The sequence below is a fragment of the Galeopterus variegatus genome, unplaced genomic scaffold, assembly GCF_000696425.1.
Source record: "Galeopterus variegatus unplaced genomic scaffold, G_variegatus-3.0.2 Scaffold8, whole genome shotgun sequence".
NCBI classification, from domain to species: domain Eukaryota; kingdom Metazoa; phylum Chordata; class Mammalia; order Dermoptera; family Cynocephalidae; genus Galeopterus; species Galeopterus variegatus.
In genome coordinates, this window is record NW_007726119.1 from 469768 (window position 1) to 491044 (window position 21277).

Consider the following 21277-nt stretch of genomic DNA (forward strand, 5'->3'; position numbering starts at 1 on the left):
TTTTCTTTGCACAGAAAGGAAAACTCAGACTTCCCTTCCACCGTGCATTCATGTCCACACTTGAACTCCTCATTCTGGTTCATCTTTTTGAGCCCAGATATTTATACCCTTGATAGAGTTTGGATGTGTTGTCCCCCAAAAGCCCATGCTGAAATCTGATCCCCAGTGTGGCAGTGTAGAGAGGTGTTTGGGTCACAGGGGGAGGATCTCTCATGAATAGATTAATGTCATCCCTGGTGGGGAGGGGCAGTGAGTGAGTTCCCACACTATTAGTTCCCGCCAGAGCTGGTGGTTTAAAGGAGCTGGCACTTCCCCTCTCTCTCTCTTGCTTCCTCTCGCCATGTGATCTGCTTGCACCTGCCAGCTACCTGCTGCTTTCCACCATGAGCAGAAGCAGCCTGAGGCCAGTGCCAGATGCAACTGTCCCAGAATTGAGGGCCAAATAAACTTCTGTTCTTTATAAACAACCTAGTCTCAGGTACTCTGTTATAGCCACACAAAAATGGACTAACACAACCCTATATCATTAAATTATTTTCCTTGCAAGTGGTTCAAAACCAACATAGTCACACTACTGTCAGCTTCAAAGCTACACAAAGCAATAACAAAGAACTCACTTCCCTTAAGCCCAGGCCTTCTGAAGATCACTGTTTTGATTTTTTTCCTCTCATAATTATGCAATATGACCATTAAACAACTGAAGGCAACTGTGTGGCATTTTATATTTTTTATGCCTTTTTCTGATATATTATTTAAAATCTAATAATTGATGTCATATAGAGCACAGAATGGCAAGACAGCAACTGAGACCAATGCCTGAGTAAACAGGAATTGTCTGAATAGTATCTGGTGACAGAATCACAACAGTACATGTGGCTTTTTAGAGAATGATATTAGTAGGACCTAGGAAAGGACATTTAAGAGTGACTAATGCTTGGGAAAAACTAGTCAAGTTAAAGTCATGTGCCTTTATGCAGGTGTGCTAAAGCTGCCCAACCTCCTTTTTAGGTTTTCAAAAGTTTAAGTTATGTTATGATGAAATCTTATGTTTAGTCAAGATGAATTACCATATGCATTTTTTATTTTCAAGGTGGTAGAATTTTACCTTTTGCATCAATTCATCATGTGATTTTTTTCAGCAACTCACATACTTAAAAGTGCAAATGTACATTGGGACAGTATTGAATGACTTGTCAAGGTAGTAAGGAACTAATCCATATTCTTGAAGTACATTCCAATCTCTCACTCCCACTAATAATTAAGTTAGGAGACAATACAATCAAAGCATTGACCTTGATTATCTATGTAGTAAAGTTGTATAAGAGAGATGAATGCCCTAGAGTAACAATAATTAATCAAATACCTAATTTGTCCTAACATTTTCAATAATACAATTTACATCCTGTATAGGTTTTGAAAGTTTGAAATTAATTTTCCTCTATTAAGTAAACTGTGATAACCTCTGTCATTATGGTACCTACACCTTACGTGTATTTAGAGTACTGCTAATTATTTGAAAACATGATGAAAAATACTGTTTCTCCTTCATATGTACATATACACACAACACATACAACAGTTCAACATATGAATGAAATATCAAGTGTTATTATTACGCCACACCATTAGAGTCTCAGATATTTCCTATGGGATATACAAAATAACTAGTTTCCAAATTTTACCTCAGTTAAGTCACATAAAAGCCTTTTTGGTTTTTATTATATTCATGTAGCTAAGAGGTAAGGTTTTAGAAATTTAGTCAATTCTTAACTGCCTATATTCAAAACAAAATTTGTGAAGAAACAAATCAAGGTAGCATATAAACTAAGGGCTTTGTAGAGCTACTATTAACTTAGTTTTTCATTTTTTATTTGCATTTGAATATTGGAGAGTCCGATGGTATCAAAATTCATTTAATACAATAAAGCCATATCATGAATGTGTTATCTGGGAAAAACTGAGCAACCCTCTAACTTCTGTCTACTCTAATTTTCCTTATGATTTACCGTATAATGAGAATAATCCACTCATATTTTATATTCTGTAATAGTTTATCCTTTCCCTGATAAAAATTAACAAGTACTGTGCTGCCTAATTTTTTGGGTTTCAATGAATTGTTTTAGAAGCAAATTTTATTAAGTGTGATAGTAAATCAACATGATTGAAATTATAAAGATGATATTTACCAAGACTGGTTTTCCAAACTTAGGCAAAACACTTAATTATATACTCACAGATAATAAAGAATTGACTATTCAAAATTTCAGATTATCTTATTCCTACACAGAGAATATGGATTATAAAACCAATATGCATTTTCACTTAATGGCTAAGGCTTTCCTTCAGGAATAAAAAACGAAAAGAAAATTGGACTGTCTAAGCTAGCTTAATTATTTACTCAGTTATTGTAGATCTGATCTTCTGCAAAAGACTATACAAAAACATTTGAATAGAAAACATTTTTGAATAGCCTCAAACAAAGGTTACATAGATAAAAATAAGTGACACTTCTGGCAGCATAATTAATAAGAAAGGTGCAGATATTTCTGATAAATTCACAAAACTTTGTAGCCTGCTCCGTGGGAGTCTGATCAGAGTAAACAGAAGGCTCCACTGTTTACAGGTGAATGCAGATAAATTATTTGTAAAAGTAGGTGGTGCCACAAATGTATACAGTGAACGGTTACTCAGTTTGCAAGGAGATATGTAACATCAACAAGTCCTTGAAGGGTCAAGTTATTATCTCTTCATTTTCTGTAATTATAATGTCTAAGCATGTAATTACTTTCACCTAGATAGCATTAAAATGGGCAAATACTTTTGATTTCATACTCAAAACTTATTTTTTTCTTTTATAATTATCATCATAGATTTGTAATAACATTACAGATTTACTTTTTTTAATTATTAAAAATTATGTAGGGGTTAGACTAGATGCGGTAGTGAGGATTTGAGGCTTTGGAAGGGGGCAAAGAAGTTTTTCCTACTTACCCATCCATCCCCCCATACATATATACAGTAAAGTATATAAAGAGTACAAATCTTAAATCAACAACTTAAGTAGACATCTCTGCAAATATCACCCAGAACACGATAAAGGACATTTTCAGTGCTCCATGAGGATTCCTTGTAGCCATGGTAGACTTATCAATGTGAAAAATGAAATGTGTAATGAGTCTGGTAAGGATAATTAATATGCACATAGTACTCACCTTCCAATGGCTTGGGTAGAAAATGAGCTGCTGGTTTGGTTTTCTTTACTCTGTTCCCTTTCATAACTTGTCCTTCCTTATTTAATCCCAAAAACCAGGCTCTACCAGATTCCTGTTGTCTGTACAGCATGGATGAGTAGATTACATAATAGTTTTCAAAAACAGATTCTTTAAACTTGCATTCAGGGGTAAAAAGTTCCTGTTGAGACAAAAGGAGGGGGGAAAGTCAGAGGAAGGAACGTCTTCACTGTGCTTTCTGTTCATTCTCTGGAAATGCATCCAACATGGTGAAAGTCATTCCTTCGGCAGGGACAACCAGGTATACCTCTTCCTGCACACAATAATAACTGTTCATACAATCTTTTTTCAAAACACAATGAATTGAGAAGAATTTACTGCTATTGGGAATATATATAGGCCAAAGTATGGATGCCCTTTAGTAAGAAAATAGAAGACATGAGCAAACCCAATAGTTTTACTTAAACATCATACAACTCAATCAGAGTACAATCAGAAAGGGAGCATTAAACATAGCATTGTATCACACACACAAAAATAATAAAATACACACGTATAACATTTTATAACCTATTTGACATATTTCCATAGGAATAATTATATAAAACCCTAACAGTTGCCAGATATTACTTGGATGGCTGATATTATAAGGTGATACATTTTACCTACAAAGAAACAAACTGAAACCATGCCAGGCAGCTGGCACACAAGCTAGCCACTGGAACTATTGCTGTATAACCAGCTGAGGCCAGGTGTCATACTAGCTGGTCATAGTGACAGTAGCTGACAATAATTAGTTAATTCCATGGTTTGGAGCCCCACTGGAACTCTTGAAGATAAACATCAAAAGCTATCCTGACTTAAAACCACCCAGTATTTCTGGAAAGAGTATGGTCTATTAAATACTATTAGGCTCAATGCCATAATCTACATTGATTGAGGAGTAGCTTACTACTTTATGATTATCATGAATAACACAAATATGCATAGATGATTTTTATATACTTTGAAAATTCTTACACTGGAATTAATAATGATGAATATAATGCCATGCATATTAATAAAAAATTTATAAGGGTGCAACCTACCTATTCATTTTGATAGCCGTCTATTAGAAATAATTTTAAAATTCAACCTTCCTAGTTATAGACCATAGAAAACACTTAACTAGTTTTTGTGGCTGTTTTAAATAGGCTCAACACTATACTATTCTACACATATATGAAATATAGATGCAAAACACAGCTTTATGGCCACTGACCTTTTTAAAAATGTCACTGTACTCAAAAAACCCCCAAGTTTTTCATTTCACTTTAATAAATTTTGTCATTGCAGAAAATAGTTTTTGTTTTCCTATTTAAAAAAATACATATTCTGGGCCGGCCCGGTGGCGCACTGGATAGTGCGCCGCTTGGGAAGCCCGGCGGCGCTCCCGCCCGAGGGTTCAGATCCTACATGCGGACCGGTTCCCGCTCACTGGCTGAGCGAGGCGCGGGAGCAACGCCGAGGGTTGCAATCCCGTTGCCGGTCCCCAGTCCGGTACGGGGGCAACACTGAGGGTTGCAATCTGTTGCCGGACACGGAAAAAGTCAAAAGACAAAAAAAAAAAAAAAAAAAAAATATTCTGAAAAACACAGCCTTTTAGGGCCTAAAAAATAAAACCTTAAAGAGTTGAATCTAGCTAACTATAATAAGACATGTGATGTAATTGCATGTAGATATTTTCTTTCGGTATTTCCCATAAGAGTGAGAATTGTCAAATGGTGTCTTTTGCAGTATACAACTTATTCAGCATCCTCCATAACTTTTAACTAATTCACTGAGAGTTAATAGTTTTCCAAGGAGAATCGGTTTTGCTAATGGCAGATGCTTTTCACGACAAAGATGACAGATAGCCCCCTCCCAAGGAATTTATGTAGATATTCATTTCTTTATTCCCTTCTTTACCAATTGAGCTAACTGGCCAGCCCTGTTACTCATTGTTTCTAGATGGTGCTACCTCAGGTTCGAGTAAGAGCCCATCCAATAAATTTTCCAGCCTTCCACTAAGTTCTACTTCTCCAAATATCCTCCTATCAGTTCTTTCACTAATAGTCTCACTGAGTCAATGTCCAGAACCTCCCTCAGAGGACAACTGATAAAATGGTGCACGTTCACACGCTTGTGGCGAGGAAAACAAAATAGAATGCTATAAATCTGGCTTATCCCCAAGAGACTAATACATCTAATATATTGATTGAAACTACACCATCTAAGACAGATTAGACTTTGGCATGTCACTTGTCTTTATAAAGACAGGCCAAAGCATCCAAGCATATTATTCACTAGTGAAAACCTGTCTTAAGACAAGCTAGGAGTGGGTAAGAGCTGGCCTGGCAGGTCACTCATTGCAGGTCACAGAAACTGGCACCTGCTTCTGGGGCATCAGGTCTCTGCCCAGAGCCTGGCTCAGGATAGTGAGGGGCTCACTGATGCCTGTCATTTATCTACAGACACCAGGCCTCCAACTGTGGAAATATAGACCCGCAAGATAGTCTAGCCCTCCTTCTCATCTGGTCACCATATGTCCATATTTGCCATAATGGACAAAACGTGGCAGTCACTGCTTGCACCCCAGAAGCAAGTTAGGAATGTACTGTCTTTACTCTGGATTGACTGAATCGAATATAAAAGAGAATGGAGACCCTTGATGTGGAAGTAATTTATTCTCAGTTGATACCTTAAGGACTTCTGACACTGCATCTTTGCGGATAAAATGCTTGCATCTTCGGAGTCTAAGGGAGTCAGTTCCACACCCCTTTCTGTAAGCTGTGATTCTTTCTGCCTTGCACAACTGAGAACCATTGTCTTCACCTGCTTGTGATGGTGGAGACTGGCTGTTACATTTTCAGCCTTCCTCATTCCTGGCTAAATAATTAATGTGCACGCACACACGTGTTACATTCAAAGTGCGATTGTCTGGTTCATTTTCTCGAAACTTTTCAAGAACTTAATCTGTTCCTCAAATATTGGAGCCAACATAATCCCAGCATTCTCAGAAGAACTGATAGAGCTAATGAAAGTTAAGGTTAGTTACCATTTATTTGGTGTCATCATTGATAAATACACTTCCAATTTGTAAACAGGAGGCAATGGATCACTAGAATGATACCTCCAGGGATTATTAGCACTGCACCTACTCCTTACCCACACACTAGCTGTGTGTCTTTGGGGACACACATTACTCAGTCTCTTTGGGTTTCCGTTTCCTTTAGGACAAAAACCATAAGATAATAAAATATTGGGAGGATTGAATGAATTAATATATTTTACATATTTAGAAGAGTTTGTGGCATATAGAAAGCACTCAATAATTGTTCTTCAAAAAGTTTCCCATTATTTATAGTAAAAATACACCCTACATCAGTTATTTCAATTCTATCAAGATAGTAGCAAATCAAAATTCAGCTAAATAATTAGTCAATGAGCATAGTCTTATAGCAAATATTGGCCTCAGTACCAGATACACAAAAATGAATAAGATTAGTCACTCATTTCATTGGAAACAACAGTAGAGTGTAATATTTGTTATGGTAGACTTACCTTTAAGATACTAGAGTGGTTATAGGTGGAATAAGAGGTATTGTGAAAAGACAAGAGATGGAGAATGCCATGGTACCCTTGGAGAACTATGGTTAGTTTATCACTGAGATACAGACTTGGTGAGGCAGAAGTAGAGAATATTGTGGGTGAAAAGTTCAGTTGAAGAAGTGTGATAAGGGCCAAGCCCGTGGCGCACTCAGGAGAGTGCAGCGCTGGGAGTGCAGCAGCGCTCCCGCCGCGGGTTCAGATCCTATATAGGGATGACCGGTGCGATGCGCTCACTGGCTGAGCACGGTGCGGCTGGTCACAAAAAGGACAGAAAAAAAAAAAAAGTGTGATAAAGAGCCTTGCACATTCTGATAACCAAATTAGACCTCCTTGAATAAACAAGGGAATAAGGATAAAAACTGCTTAGTATTTTATAAATACAAATCTGTTGCCAATATGAAGGATGGTTTTGAGAAGTTGGTAACACTTCTACACTAATGTTTGAAAGCCCAGTCTCCCACAAAATAGACTTGAAAATTGTAGAACATGCTGATGTGTGTGTTCACTTTAATAGTTAGTATTAACATAATAAAGAACTAAGAACACACAAAGTAAGGAGAGAAATACTACCAAAATTATGACACATTATTAAATTGAGCTCCCAATTTTCTGGTAGCAAGGACAAAAGAGAAAGACTATATGTTATAAAAATTATTCAAGAGATAATTTTTTTCTTTTTCTTTGCACTAACTTCTAAAAGGTAATTCCTCACAAGGGTCCTATAAAAGTGACATTGACAATCACGAACAACTATGTGCTTGACAGTAATTTTACAAATGATACAGTCATAGTTTTGTGTTTGAATCTTAACAATATGCTTTAGTGAGCTTATTGGATTGAAAACGTCCAATAGGTGGAACTATTTAAACTCCCATAGGTGGAAATAATTGCAATTGACAAGATCCCTAAGGATCATGTGCATAGCAGGAGCCACGAACTCAAATGCTTATAATAACCTGGCAGGTGCAGGAGTGAAGCAAACTGTTGTAATCATGGCACAGTTGTTAAGGGACGCCCCAACCCCTACTGACCTTAACATATGCATTCTGCTTCTGTACAAGTCGCTTGCTAAAATAAATGGGGGAATAAACAGAGTAGCATGGCCAATGCCATTTTAGGCGGCTCTGCCATTTTAGCCTGAAAAGTCCCTATGTGGAATCCAGGGTGGGGAGGGGCTACAGGGCTACCCACAAAATTAGCTTATGTATCACTGGCTTGCTTGCATTGGCTAGATTGTGTCAGGTGCCAAAAATTCCCGCCTAGCTAAAAATAAAAGCTGCGAGAGGTTTCAACTCGGGGCTGTGCTCCTCGATTGGCCTGCGTAGCCCTGGCTGCCAGAAATAAACTCTTTTCCTTTTCCTATCACCCAGTTCTCGTGGGTAAATTTCTTTTACCTGTTGGACGTTGGCCATAACACAGTTACAAGGATAAATGGCCCTTGACTCAAGCTCTGTGTTGGGAAGACAACGAAAGTGGTGGATACAATGGTAACAGAAGCAGCTGCTCCGCACATGGTCCTCATGTGAAAATAAAAACCCCAGCTCTTTAGTAGATATGATTTTCCAAAGGAAGTAAGAAATCCAGGTTTCTACATAAAATATCCTTTTAATGGTGGCAATTATTTCTTTGTTTTTGTTTTTTAATATCGAGCGGGCCAAGGGGCTGAGATGGAGCCTGTAAGCCTCTAGTTTGAGACCTTCAAGGTAGAGGGAAGAAAAGTACTAAAAAAGAAGTAACCCTAGGTTGCTTATCAATGCAGTCCTAATCTAATTTACGGTTTTTATACAGTCGGTTAATACGATGATTGTGCCAGTGAAACATTCTAAAACTGGGGTGATAATATGAGAATGCTTATTTAAATTCAAGCTTGAATATAAACTTTGAAACTGCCAAAATGATTTTGATAAGGAGTTTGATGTGTCTTTTTTCTCATCTTGCCTCCTATACTTAGAATCACCACTACAACAAAATCAATAGTTGAGCTTCAGCAGAAGCTTAAATACTAATTTGTACCCATGCCAAACTAAGTCATCAAATCATAGAATAGAAAAATGCAACAATTAAACAGAAATTTCATACCTCCTTTTATGTCGTGGTTGTTTTTGAAATGAAAGCACCATCTGTGATATACTTATTATTTTAACAGTAACAGCAGAATTCCTCTTCTGAGGGAAATGTCTTTGTTTAGGAAAATACCCTGATGGGCCATTTGCATGTACAAAGATAGGCTTCTGAGTTCAGAATAAAAAGAGAGGGTAAAGGGAAGAGGGGCCCACGTTCCATAACTCATAAGGATGATTTAACCGTAAACCTGGATAATTTGGCAGAACCATAACCTCAGAAGTGAAAGTGACCTTGAGAATCTAACTGGGTGGTCAGGCAAACTGTGGCCCCTCAGGGCAAATATGAGGGTACGTCAAAAAGTTCATGGAAAGATTTGTATTATTTTTCCATGAACTTTTTGACGTGTCCTCATATAGCTCCCACCTGTATTGTAAATAAGTTTTCACTGGAAAACAGGCACTTCCATTTGTTTACTTACTGTCTAAGAATGTATTCACGCTATTGTAGCTCTGAGTGTATAATTCACAAACAAGTAGCTGAGACAGAGGTCACATGACCCCTAAAGCTTAAAATATTTACTATATGGTCCTTTGCCAAACAAGATTGCGGACCTTGACTAAGGTAAATTTTGAGGACTTTCCTACCTAGGCAGTTAGGGAAGGGGTTGTTAATACAGTGTCAAGTTTCTAAGGATCTAAGTTTTCCCAAATTAAACTTGCATTGCACATATTTTATGCAAATACACACAATCTCAATGAGAATCTTCCTCAGCATTTCATCCTGGGAAAAGCCTTTATGCTCTGTTAAGAGCCTGGGCTTCCCTTAGGAATATGCAGTAGCCCACACTTTCCATTCAGTCACTGTGTGTCACCTTGGTGTTATCTATTATTCAATAAAAACCTATGTTATGTTTGACTACCACCACCATTTCAATAGGGGAAAACATAAAAAGGGGCATTTCCAACAAATTTATAACCTTTCCTAGAAGACAAGGCAATTCCAAAGTAGATTAAAAAGAGAGAATAGAGACTAGATATTAGACATATAATAGAAAATGGTACACAATAAATGCACAATAAATAACAACTATGAATATTTTACTAAGTTCTATATTCCAGAGTCATCAAAAAACTCAGTCTCCTCCCACAGCAGCCCAATAATGACCCTGGTCCCGGACTCCTTAGGGGTTAGTATTTCTCCTCAAGCTTAAACAGAGAGGAAGAGAAAGTCTCAGATTCCAAGTTCTTACCTGGAGAATGATAACTAACCACAAAGGTTTCTTAAAATATCAAGTAAAATAATAGAGGTGAAAAATAATTTGTAAACTATAAACTTAGTTGTAAACTAACTATAACTATAGTTATAAACTCTAAATTGATTCAAAAAGTACAAGTCAAATGTTAATTATTATCATGAACAAGGTTGTTACTTAATTAATCTTAACAGGTTTCCTTAGGCGTACCTTTAGATGAGAATCCCAATGATCCCTTTCATTTGAATTTTCAGCTTTTTACCCCTTTTTCCACTTTTTGTAGTTGTATCCTACTAGAGTTTATCCTGAGGTTAGCAGAGATTTATCCCAATCTCCTTCATCTTCTACAGTTTTAAATTTGTTTCCTTTAATGATATCGCTTTGACTCTACCCAGTTCTTCAACAAGAAATGCAGAGTGCTCTTAAGATTACTTATTAAAAAAAAAAAAAAAAAACTATTCTGTCCTTTTAGGAACATTTTACAGTGATGAAGTTTGTGACAAAATATTTGTAGTTAACACTCAAAAGCAGAAAAGTTGACCAATGCATTTTATCTGAAATTCCATATAATCAAATGTTCATAATATTGAGCTGTGACTAATATTAGAAAAATTAGTCAATTGCTTGTGTGTATACTTCAAACAAAAGTATAATTCTGTATGTATTTAAAAGACATCTTTGATTTGATTACAGAACCCACTGAATATAAGTATATTCCCACCAACAAAGAAGTCTCAACAAATATTTATATTTGCAGAACCAAATGCTATTTCTTACGTAGTTTTCAGGGGAACAAAATTATAAATTAAAGCATTGGTGGTTTTTTGCCAGTAAAGATAATACTCAAAATTTAGAGATTAACACATATTTAAACATACTGATTTATTAAGTATTATATTTTTGTTTGTTATTTTATATTTATTACAAATTTTATAATTTATTTTAATGATTAAATATTAATTTGATTTGATATTTTATTTAATATAAATATATATTATGTATACATACACACATATATAATCTCTAAATATATGTAAGAATATATATACATGAGGATAATTCAAAAAGTTTGTCAAAAGATTAGTATTGTCTTTAATTCTATTTTTCCATTAACTTTTGAAGTGCGCTTGTATATGTATATGCTTAAAAGTCATATTCAGGGACCAGTAGCAACTTCATCATCTGAGAACTTGTTAGAAATGCAGAATCCTAGATCCACCCCAGACCTACTGAATTGGAATTTGCATTTTAACAAGACCCCAGGTGATTTGTATGCACAGTCAAGCTTAGGAAGCATTGACATATATTCTCATTACGATATAGAACAAATTAATAAATAACCACATTTTAAAAACATCAATTAAATTGCAATTATGCATAAGCTTGCTACCATTTCTTACCATCAATGCAAAATTTCTAAAAGCAAGAAAATGGAAACAAAAATCTGAAGTATTTACAGCACATTTATAGGTAAGACATTTTAAGATTAAAATAAAAACATGTCCCAACTGGTTCTGTAATGTTAAATCTGTTTGTTAGAATATAGATATGTGTAAACTTCTAAACTAATAATTCTTGTAACATGAGCAGATGGTACCAGTGCTATAAATATTAGCCAAAAAAAAAACAACTAAAAAATAAATATGCTTAAGAAATTATTGAGGCAACCATATATCTTCCTACACATTTGTCAGTATTCAGCAGTGACTGCCTCACTATTAATAATAATGATAATGTTCAAAACTATAGTTAACACTTAAATTGTGAACACTTCTTTATCAGGTACTGTTGTAGACACTTTACTAAATTAATCCTCACTATAATTTTATGGGATTGGTACTATTATTATCCCCATTTTAGATATGAAGAAACTCAGGCACAGAGAAGTTAAGTTGCCCAAGTACGTTTATTTGCATCAAGATAAATTATTTAATTATTTCTACTCATTTATCATATTATGCAATTGAAAGAATTTAAATTTTAAGATACATGATCAATTGCAAAAATGGCCCCAATTCTTTATCTGTCTCTCCCAAACCAACGACCTTTAAGCACATAATTTGCAATGTCCTTTCATCACCAGTCAAGGTGGAGAAAGTAGAGGCTGAACAAGCACTTGTGCATTGGGTTTGTCCTTTCTCTTGTGCCTCCTCCACTGCCTTGACAGCATCCCTGGGATAGTCTGGCTGGAGGAGCGAGACACCTGGAGCACAGCCGAATTGCCCCAATAAAAGCAAGCATGTTCCCAGACATGTGATCAAGTCCTGCCAAGATTTACAGAGCCAAGTCCCACTTGATCCTAGATGCACAAGCAGTATTTGTTTATTGCTATATGCCAGGTTTTGTGGTTGTTACATAGTATCATTAAAGCAACTGATAAGTGATACAGATAAGTACTAATACAACTGAATGACTTATTCAAGTAAACAAAGAAAATATGTATGAGAGTACTTCGAAAAAGTTCATAGAAAGATTTGTTATCTTTTAATTCCACTTTCCATTAACTTTTTGAAGTACCCTCATGTACTATATTGTTGATCTTTATCTACAACTATACCTACATATGGAAAAAGTATCGATGAAAACCAGTAATGATTGATGTATGCTGTCACACTCGCAGATGTGACACGGCTCTTTGAAGAAACGAATGTAATTGTTAAGGAGAAAAAAAGTATATTCTTAAAAGACTTAAAAAAGTAACAGAAACAGGGACACTCAAAATAAGTCTCTCCTCCCCTCACCCAACCTGTACACACCTTTTCTCCCCGACTGCTCAATTAAAGAAACATTGAATGAAATAGAAATCAGATTGACTTCTATCTGTTGCCAACCATCCCCCTAGAAAAAATAAATGTCATAAATTTTCCTATAGAAGGACTGGAATGGGTTGACGGTGTCAGTAGAGGGTTGTGCTGTGAGGAAAAATGAACTTTTTTAAAAAAATAATTATGTTTTATAAAGGAAATAAAATTTACTTCTTACAGTTTCTGAGGTTGGGAAGTCCAAAGTCCATCTGGTGGTGGCAGCAGTGACCCAGGGGTCTTACATTGAGTTGAAGCAGAGAGCAGAGAGAAAGACAGACTCTCTTCTTCCTTCAAAGCCCTCAGAACCTCACCCCTGACCAATATTTTTAATCCACTCACTACTGCACGGTCCTACAACCCAATCACCTCTTCAAGGCTCCACCTTTCAATTACCATAACAGGATTTCCCACCCTCTTAACAGTCACAGTGGGACTGTTTCTTTTTAAAAATTAATTAATTAATTAATCTATTTATTTATCTATTTATTTATTTATTTATTTTTCTTCCAAATTTTATTTTGTTTTGTCAATATACAATGTGGTTGATTATTGTAGTCCATTACCAAAACCTCCCTCCCTTCCAACAATGTCCTTTCTGTTTGCTTGTCGTATCAACTTCAAGGAATTGTAATTGTTGTGTCTACTTCCTTTCCACTGCCCCCCCCCCAGGTTATTTGTATATTTATTTATTTATTTTTAGCTCCCACAAATAAGTGAGAACAGGTGATATTTCTCTTTCTGTGCCTGACTCGTTTCACTTAATATAATTCTCTCTAGGTCCATCCATGTTATTGAAAATGGCAGTATTTCATTCTTTTTTACAGCAGAGTAGTATTCCATTGTGTAGATATGCCACAGTTTCCATATCCACTCATCTGATGATGGACATTTGGGCTGGTTCCAGCTCTTAGCTATTGTAAAGAGTGCTATGATGAACATTGGGGAACAGGTATACCTTTTTTGACTTGATGATTTCCATTCCTCTGGGTATATTCCCAGCAGTGGGATAGGTGGGTCATATCGTAGATCTATCTGCAATTGTTTGAGGAACCTCCATACCATTTTCCATAGAGGCTGCACCATTTTGCAGTCCCACCAACAATGTATGAGAGTTCCTTTTTCTCCGCAACCACGCCAGCATTTATCGTTCAGCGTCTTTTGGATTTTAGCCATCCTAACTGGGGTGAGATGGTATCTCAGTGTGGTTTTGATTTGCATTTCCCGGATGCTGAGTGATGTTGAGCATTTTTTCATATGACTGTTGGCCATTTGTATATCTTCTTTAGAGAAATGCCTACTTAGCTCTTTTGCCCATTTTTTGATTGGGTTGCTTGTTTTTTTCTTGTAAAGTTGTTTGAGTTCCTTGTATATTCTGGATATTAATCCTTTGTCAGATGAATATTTTGCAAATATTTTCTCCCACTCTGTTGGTTGTCTTTTAACTCTGTTAATTGTTTCTTTTGCTGTGCAGAAGCTTTTTAGTTTGATATAATCCCATTTGTTATTTTTCCTTTGGTTGCCCATGCTTTTGGGGTCATATTCATGAAGTCTGTTTCCAGTCCTACTTCCTGATGTGTTTCTCCTATGTTTTCTTTAAGAAGTTTTATTGTTTCACGGTGTATATTTAATTCTTTAATCCATTTTGAGTTGGTTTTAGTATATGGTGAGAGGTGTGGCTCTAGTTTCATTCTCCTGCATATTGATATCCAGTTATCCCAGCACCATTTGCTGAAGAGGCAGTCTTTTCCCCAGTGTATAGCCCTGGTGCCTTTGTCAAAATTCAGATGGCTGTAGGTGTATGGGTTGATTTCTGGATTCTCTATTCTATTCCATTGATCAGTGTTTCTGTTTTTTTGGTTATTATAGCTTTGTAGTATAGTTTATGGTCAGGTAGTGTTAGGCCTCCAGCTTTATATTTTTTTGCTCAGCATTGCTGTGGCTATGCATGATCTTTTGTTATTCCATATAAATGTCTGAATAGTTTTTTCTATTTCTGAGAAAAATTTGATTGGAATTTTGATGGGGATTGCATTGAATTTGTATATCACTTTGCGTAGTATGGATACTTTCACAATGTTGATTCTTCCAATCTGAGAGCATGGGATATCTTTCCATCTTCTTGTATCCTCTCTAATTTCTCTCAGCAGTGGTGTGTAGTTCTCATTATAGAGATTATTCACATCCTTGGTTAACTCAATTCCTAAGTATTTTTTTTTTTTTTTGGTGGCTATTGTAAATGGGCAGGCTTTCTTGATTTCTCTTTCTGCACGTTCACTATTGGAGAATAGAAATGTTACTGATTTTTCTGTGTTGATTTTGTATCCTGCTACTTTGCTGAAATCATTTATCACTCCAAGAGTTGTTTTTTTTTTTTTGTAGAGGCTTTAGGCTGTTCGATATATAGGATCATGTCATCTGCAAACGGATGTCCTTTATTTCCTTCTCTTCTCTGATTGCTCTGGCTAGTACTTCCAACACTATGTTGAATAGGAGTGGTGAGAGTGGGCATCCTTGTCTAGTTCTTGTTCTTAAAGGAAAAGCTTTCAGCTTTTCCCCATTCAGGATGATATTGGCAGTGGGTTTATCATATATGACTTTAATTATGTTGAGATACTTTCTGTCTATACCCACCATATAGAGGGTCTTTGTCATGAATGAATGTTGAATTTTATCAAATGCTTTTTCAGCATCTATAGAGATGACCATATGGTCCTTGTGTTTGACTTTATTAATATGGTGTATCACATTTATTGATTTGCATATGTTGAATCAACCTTGCATCCCTGGGATGAATCCCACTTGATCATGGTGAATAATTTTACGTATGTGTTGCTGTATTTGGTTAGCTATTATTTTATTGAGGATTTTTGCATCTATATTCATCAAGGATATTGGCCTATAGTTTTCTTTTTTAGTTGTATCTTTACCTGGCTTTGGTATCAGGGTGATGAATGAGTTTGGGAGATCTGCCTCTGTTTCAATCTTTTGAGATAGTTTGTAAAGAATTGGTGTCAATTCCTCTTTGAATGTTTGGTAAAATTCTGCTGTGAAATATCAGTTATAATATCACCTTTTCATTTCTAATTTTTGTTATTTGGATCTTCTCTCTTCATTTTTTAGTTAGCCATGCTAATGGTTTGTCAATTTTATTTATCTCTTCAAAAAACCAACTTTCTGATTTGTTGATCTTTTGTATTGTTTTTTGGGTTTCAATTTCATTAAGTTCTGCTCTGATCTTAATGATTTCTTTCTGTCTGCTAACTTTGGGTTTGGATTGTTCTTGTTTTTCTAGTTCTTTAAGGTGAAGTGTTAGGTTGTTCACTTGCCATATTTCCATTCTTCTGAAGTAAGCATTTAATGTGATAAATTTCCCCCTTAGTACTGTTTTTGCCGTATCCCACAGGTTTTGTTATGATGTATCATTATTTTCATTAGTTTCAATAAATTTTTTGATTTCCTGTTTGATTTCTTCTTGGACCCATATGTCATTAAGTAGAATGCTATTTAATTTCCATGTGTTTGTGTAGTTTCCAGAGTTTCGTTTGCTAATGATTTCTAATTTTAATCCATTGTGGTTTGAAAAAATACATGGCAGAAGTCCAATTTTTTTGAATTTGTTGAGACTTGATTTGTGTCCTAATATGTGATCTATCATGGAGAATGATCCATGTGCTGATGAGAAGAATGAATATTCTGAAGTTGTTGGATGGAATGTTCTGTAGATATTTGCCAAGTCCAATTGGTCTAGTATGTTGTTAAGATCTTGTGTTTCTCTGCTGATTCTTTGCCTAGATGATCTGTCCAATATTGACAGTGGGGTGTTCAAGTCCCCTGCTATTATGGTATTAGTGTCTATTCCCTTCTTTAGGTCTAATAGAGTTTGTTTTATAAATCTGGCTTCTCCAACATCGGGTGCGTGTATATTTATGATCGTTATGTCTTCTTGATGGATCAATCCTTTTATCATTATGTAGTGGCCCTCATTATCTCCTTTTATGGTTTTTACTTTAAAGTCTATTTTATCAGATATAAGAATAGCTACTCCAGCTTGTTTTTCATTTCTGTTTGCATTGTAAGTCTTTTTCCATCCTTTCACTCTTAGTCCATCTGTGTCTTTATGGCTGAGGTGGGTCTCTCAAAGGGAGCATATAGTTGGGTCCTCCTTTTTAATCCAGTCAGCCAGTCTGTGTCTTTTGATTGGGGAATTTAAGCCTTTTACATTAAGAGTTGTTATTGAAAAGTGTTGATTTAATCCTAGCATTTTATTGATTTTTGTCTGGATGTCTTAGGTGTCTTTTGTTCCTTTCTTTCTGATTTACTGTTTGTTTTCTGTATTAGTTGGTTCCTTGGTTTGTAGATAGCCTTTTTGTTTGTTTGTTTTCTCTTCATGGATGCCATTTTTATTATAATAGTGGGTTTTGATATTTCTTGGGTTTTTATGGCAGTGGTAGTTGTGTTTCAGGTACGAAACCCAATACTCCCTTGAGAATTTCTTGTAAGGGTGGTCATGTGGTAGTGAACTCCCACAGTTTTTGTTTGTCTGAGAAATATACTTTTTGTCCTTCATTTCATAAGGATAGCCTTGCGGGGTAGAGTATTCTTGGCTGGCAATCTCTGTCTTTTAGTATTTTGAATATATCATCCCATTCATTTCTGGCTTTTAGGGTTTGTGATGAAAAGTCTGATGTTAGTCTGATTGGGGCTCCCTTATAGGTGATTTGATGCTTCTGTTTTGCAGCTTTTAAGATTCTCTCTTTGTATTTGAGTTTTTCCAATTTGACTATAACATGTCTTGGAGAAGACCTTTTTGGGTTGAATACGTTTGGGGGTCTTTGAGCTTCCTCAATCTGAAGATCTGTGTCTTTTTCCAATAACTGGGAAGTTTTCTGCCACTATTTTGTTGAATATGTTTTCAATGCAATCTTTTTCCTCACCTTCTGGAGTACCCATGACTCAGATATTTGAGCACTTAAGGTTGTCTGATATCTCTCTTAGATTTTCTTCAATGCTTTAAATTCTTTTTTCTTTTCTTTTCTTTTCTTTTTTTTTTTTTTGGTCTGCTTGTGTTATTTCAAACAGCCCATCTTCAAGGTCAGAAGTTCTCCTTTCTGCTTCTGCAAGCCTGCTGGTCAAACTCTCTGTTGTGTTTTTTATTTCGTTGAATGATTTCTTCAGTTTGGCAAGGTCTGCTACATTCTTTTTCAGGGCATTGATTTCCTTGTACATTTCTTCTTTCAGGTCCTGTATACTTTTCCTCATTTCATCATGTTTTTTGGCTGAGTTTTCTTGTATCTCATTCAGTTTCCTTAGAATTATCACTCAAAATTTCTTGTCAGACATTTCAAGGGCTTCTTGTTCTACAGGACCTAGAGCTTGAGAGTTACCACCCTTTGGTGGTGTACTTTCTTGATTTTTCATATTTCTGGTATCTTTCCTTTGATGTTTAGTCATTGTGGCAGGGGGTCTCACAGTCCACTTGTTTGACACTATTGTCTGGCTAGGATGTTGCTGGGGTTGCCAATTTGGTATGGCTACCTCAGTGTCTGCCCAGTTGGCCACTAGTACCTTGTGTGTGTGGTTGCCTCAGGTCTTGGTCCTCCCCAGAGAGCTGCCTCTCTGATCAGCATGCACTCGGTCTGGCTTCTGGGTTGCTTGCCGGCACTGTGGGGCATGTGGTCTCTGCAGAGCTTCCACCTCCGCTGCTGGACATTTCCCTGCTCTGCACATACTTGGCCAGGCCCAAGATGGAGTCTATTGGTGGCAGTGAGTCCTACCTGCTGGGTCTTGTGCCAGCACCACAGGGCATGTGGTGTCCGCAGAGCTTCAGTGGCAGTGAGGCCCTAACACATAAAACTTGGGGTAAAAAACTCAAGCTTCAACGAGTTTGGAGGGGACATAATTCAATCCACTACATTTCACCCCTGGCCCTTCAATAAAAATGAACTCTTCAACCAAATGTGTTGTCACAGATCAGTTTCCCAATGGTCTACTTCTCTGACATATGTAAGTTCATATATTAATTGCATAGAAAATTGTAAAACTGACAGTACTTTATGTGAAAAGAATCAAATTGAATGTTCCTAATGAAGAAAAAAAGTGCTGCCAAGAGTTTTTAAAATTTTTCTGGATGATCTGAGTAAATAATGTCACCTGATAACAGATGTACACAGTGACATGCAGAGTTTTGTTGTTTGACAAATACAAGCATCCAGGTAGAGATTAGTGGTGTCTCAAAGTCAGATTGTCAGTATTGCCTAATCCTCCACAGCAAGGACATTTCAGATACAGTTAGTGATTAATCCTTTTGTTATAATACAAATAACACGTTATGCCAAAATGACTATATTTAGAGAGAGAATGACAATATCAGTGAATATTGGAACATTTTAGAAATGGGATTTTCTTATTCATAAGGAAAATAATAAAATATATAGTCCCCATAACAGAACTACTGAGAGTATGGACCTGTCTACAAATTACATTTCCCATCTGTAATAAAATGAGCACAAAAATTTAGTGAAAACATTTATAAACTTCCATAACAATTTAACAAAGTACTTTTTATATTTGTTGAATATCAAATTAAAAATTCTGGGCTTTTTTTTTTTTTTACAATCAAATTTTATTTTATGATAGCTCTGCAATATATTGGCAATAAAAAAATACTGCTTCTTTCACCACAGATGTCTGAGGAACACTACCCTATTTTTTTTTTTTCCTTTTTGTCTTTTTTTTACTGACCGGTAACGGGATCGCAACCCTCGGTGTCATGCCCGTACCGGAGACTGGCAACGGGATTGCAACCCTCGGTGTTGCACCGGCACCACGCTCAGCCAGTGAGCGGGAACCGGTCTCCACATGGGATCCGAACCCTTGGCGGGAGCGCCACCGTGCTCCCAAGCGGCGCACTCTCCAGTGCACCACCAGGCCAGCCCCAACACTACCCTATTATACACAGGTTTGAATGCAAATGTACGTCTGAATAAAGGAAAGCTAAAGTGAGAATTAGTAATAATTAACATTTATTTATCAATAAGTATAAGCCAATCACAATGCTAAATGCTTTACATACGTGATCTCATTGCAATACTTTTAACAGATTATGATGCTAAAGTTAAATATCTGGATGGCATTTTATACAGATAGCTAGTACATGGCACAGCAGGTTTTTGAGGTTTTAGCTCTAAATCACTAATTATACCAGTTCTCAACCCAATGTAGTCCTAAAAGGAAATCAAAGAGGAATGTGACTTCACAACAGCAAGGGCAAGAGAGTTGAAATGATTATTAAAGCCATTTGGACAAATTAGTTCAAAAAATTGTCAGTCTTAGGTTTTATTTTATTCTTTAACCTTATTTTATTATTTTTACCTAATGTCTCATGAGTGTTGGGTTTGAATAGGATTTGACCTGATATGATGTTCTACCTGGTCTAGGTTTGTTAGATACCACATACACCAAAAATAGATGAAAGGCATAGAGGGATATATGATTTAAGAAATAACAGTGCAGAATTAAGGGAATCGAAGGCATTCAGGAAGAAAACAACAAAAACCTGTGATCTTAGTGTTTATGATGCTAAGTAATGGTGGCAGTTATCTGGGAAGGGAAGTGAGGGCAGGTGCAATAAAGATATCTTGCATGGAACAAATGCTGCAGAAAATCTTCAGCTCTTTTACATCCAACTAGGCAGAGATATTATCACATTTTAATTCATTGAACTGGAATGTTTTGTTAGCCAAAACAAGAACAGAATTTTCTGGGCAAAAAAAAAAAAAAAATGTTACTTTTTGGTTAATATAATTAGGATATATCAATTTAGTCTCTTGACATGTCCTACCAAAACCTATTCTGGTTGCTTTATCTTCCTTTGTCAATGTTTTCTTTCATCTTTTTGTACTTCTCAGCCCATTCTATCTTGATCAAGATGACAAATTTTGAAAAGCCATCACAGACCTGTGACTTTTACTCAGCTAGATTCTATGAATGAACATGTACTGTACTTGTTTTCATCAAGATTTTCCTCCACCTAACTCTTTGAACTGTATTTTAATACTATTCCTACAACTCTACATGTTTGTCTTTTAGGCCTATTTTTACGTACATCTGCAAGCTTTTCCTACTTTCCTTTTTTTAAACCCCATTTTAAATTAGACTGTTACAGAAAACCTTTTCGTATTAAGCACATGTACTGTGGACTTTTCCTAACAAAAATAATACCCAGTCAAAATCTCTTCCTTCTATAAATAAAAAACAAATAAAACAAAATGAATTTGATCAAAGATACCTGTTCATCC

General features: G+C 36.0%; 1 protein-coding gene across 2 annotated transcripts in view; it reads right to left on the reverse strand.

Annotated features, from left to right (window-relative positions):
* Positions 1–21277, reverse strand: part of FGF14 (fibroblast growth factor 14) — a 655504-nt gene that overhangs the window by 2502 nt on the left and 631725 nt on the right. For both annotated transcript variants that reach the window (XM_008581838.1, XM_008581911.1), the window contains exon 4: positions 3213–3411. In XM_008581838.1, coding sequence (XP_008580060.1) covers positions 3213–3411 — 199 coding nt within the window. The remainder of the gene's footprint in view (positions 1–3212; positions 3412–21277) is intronic.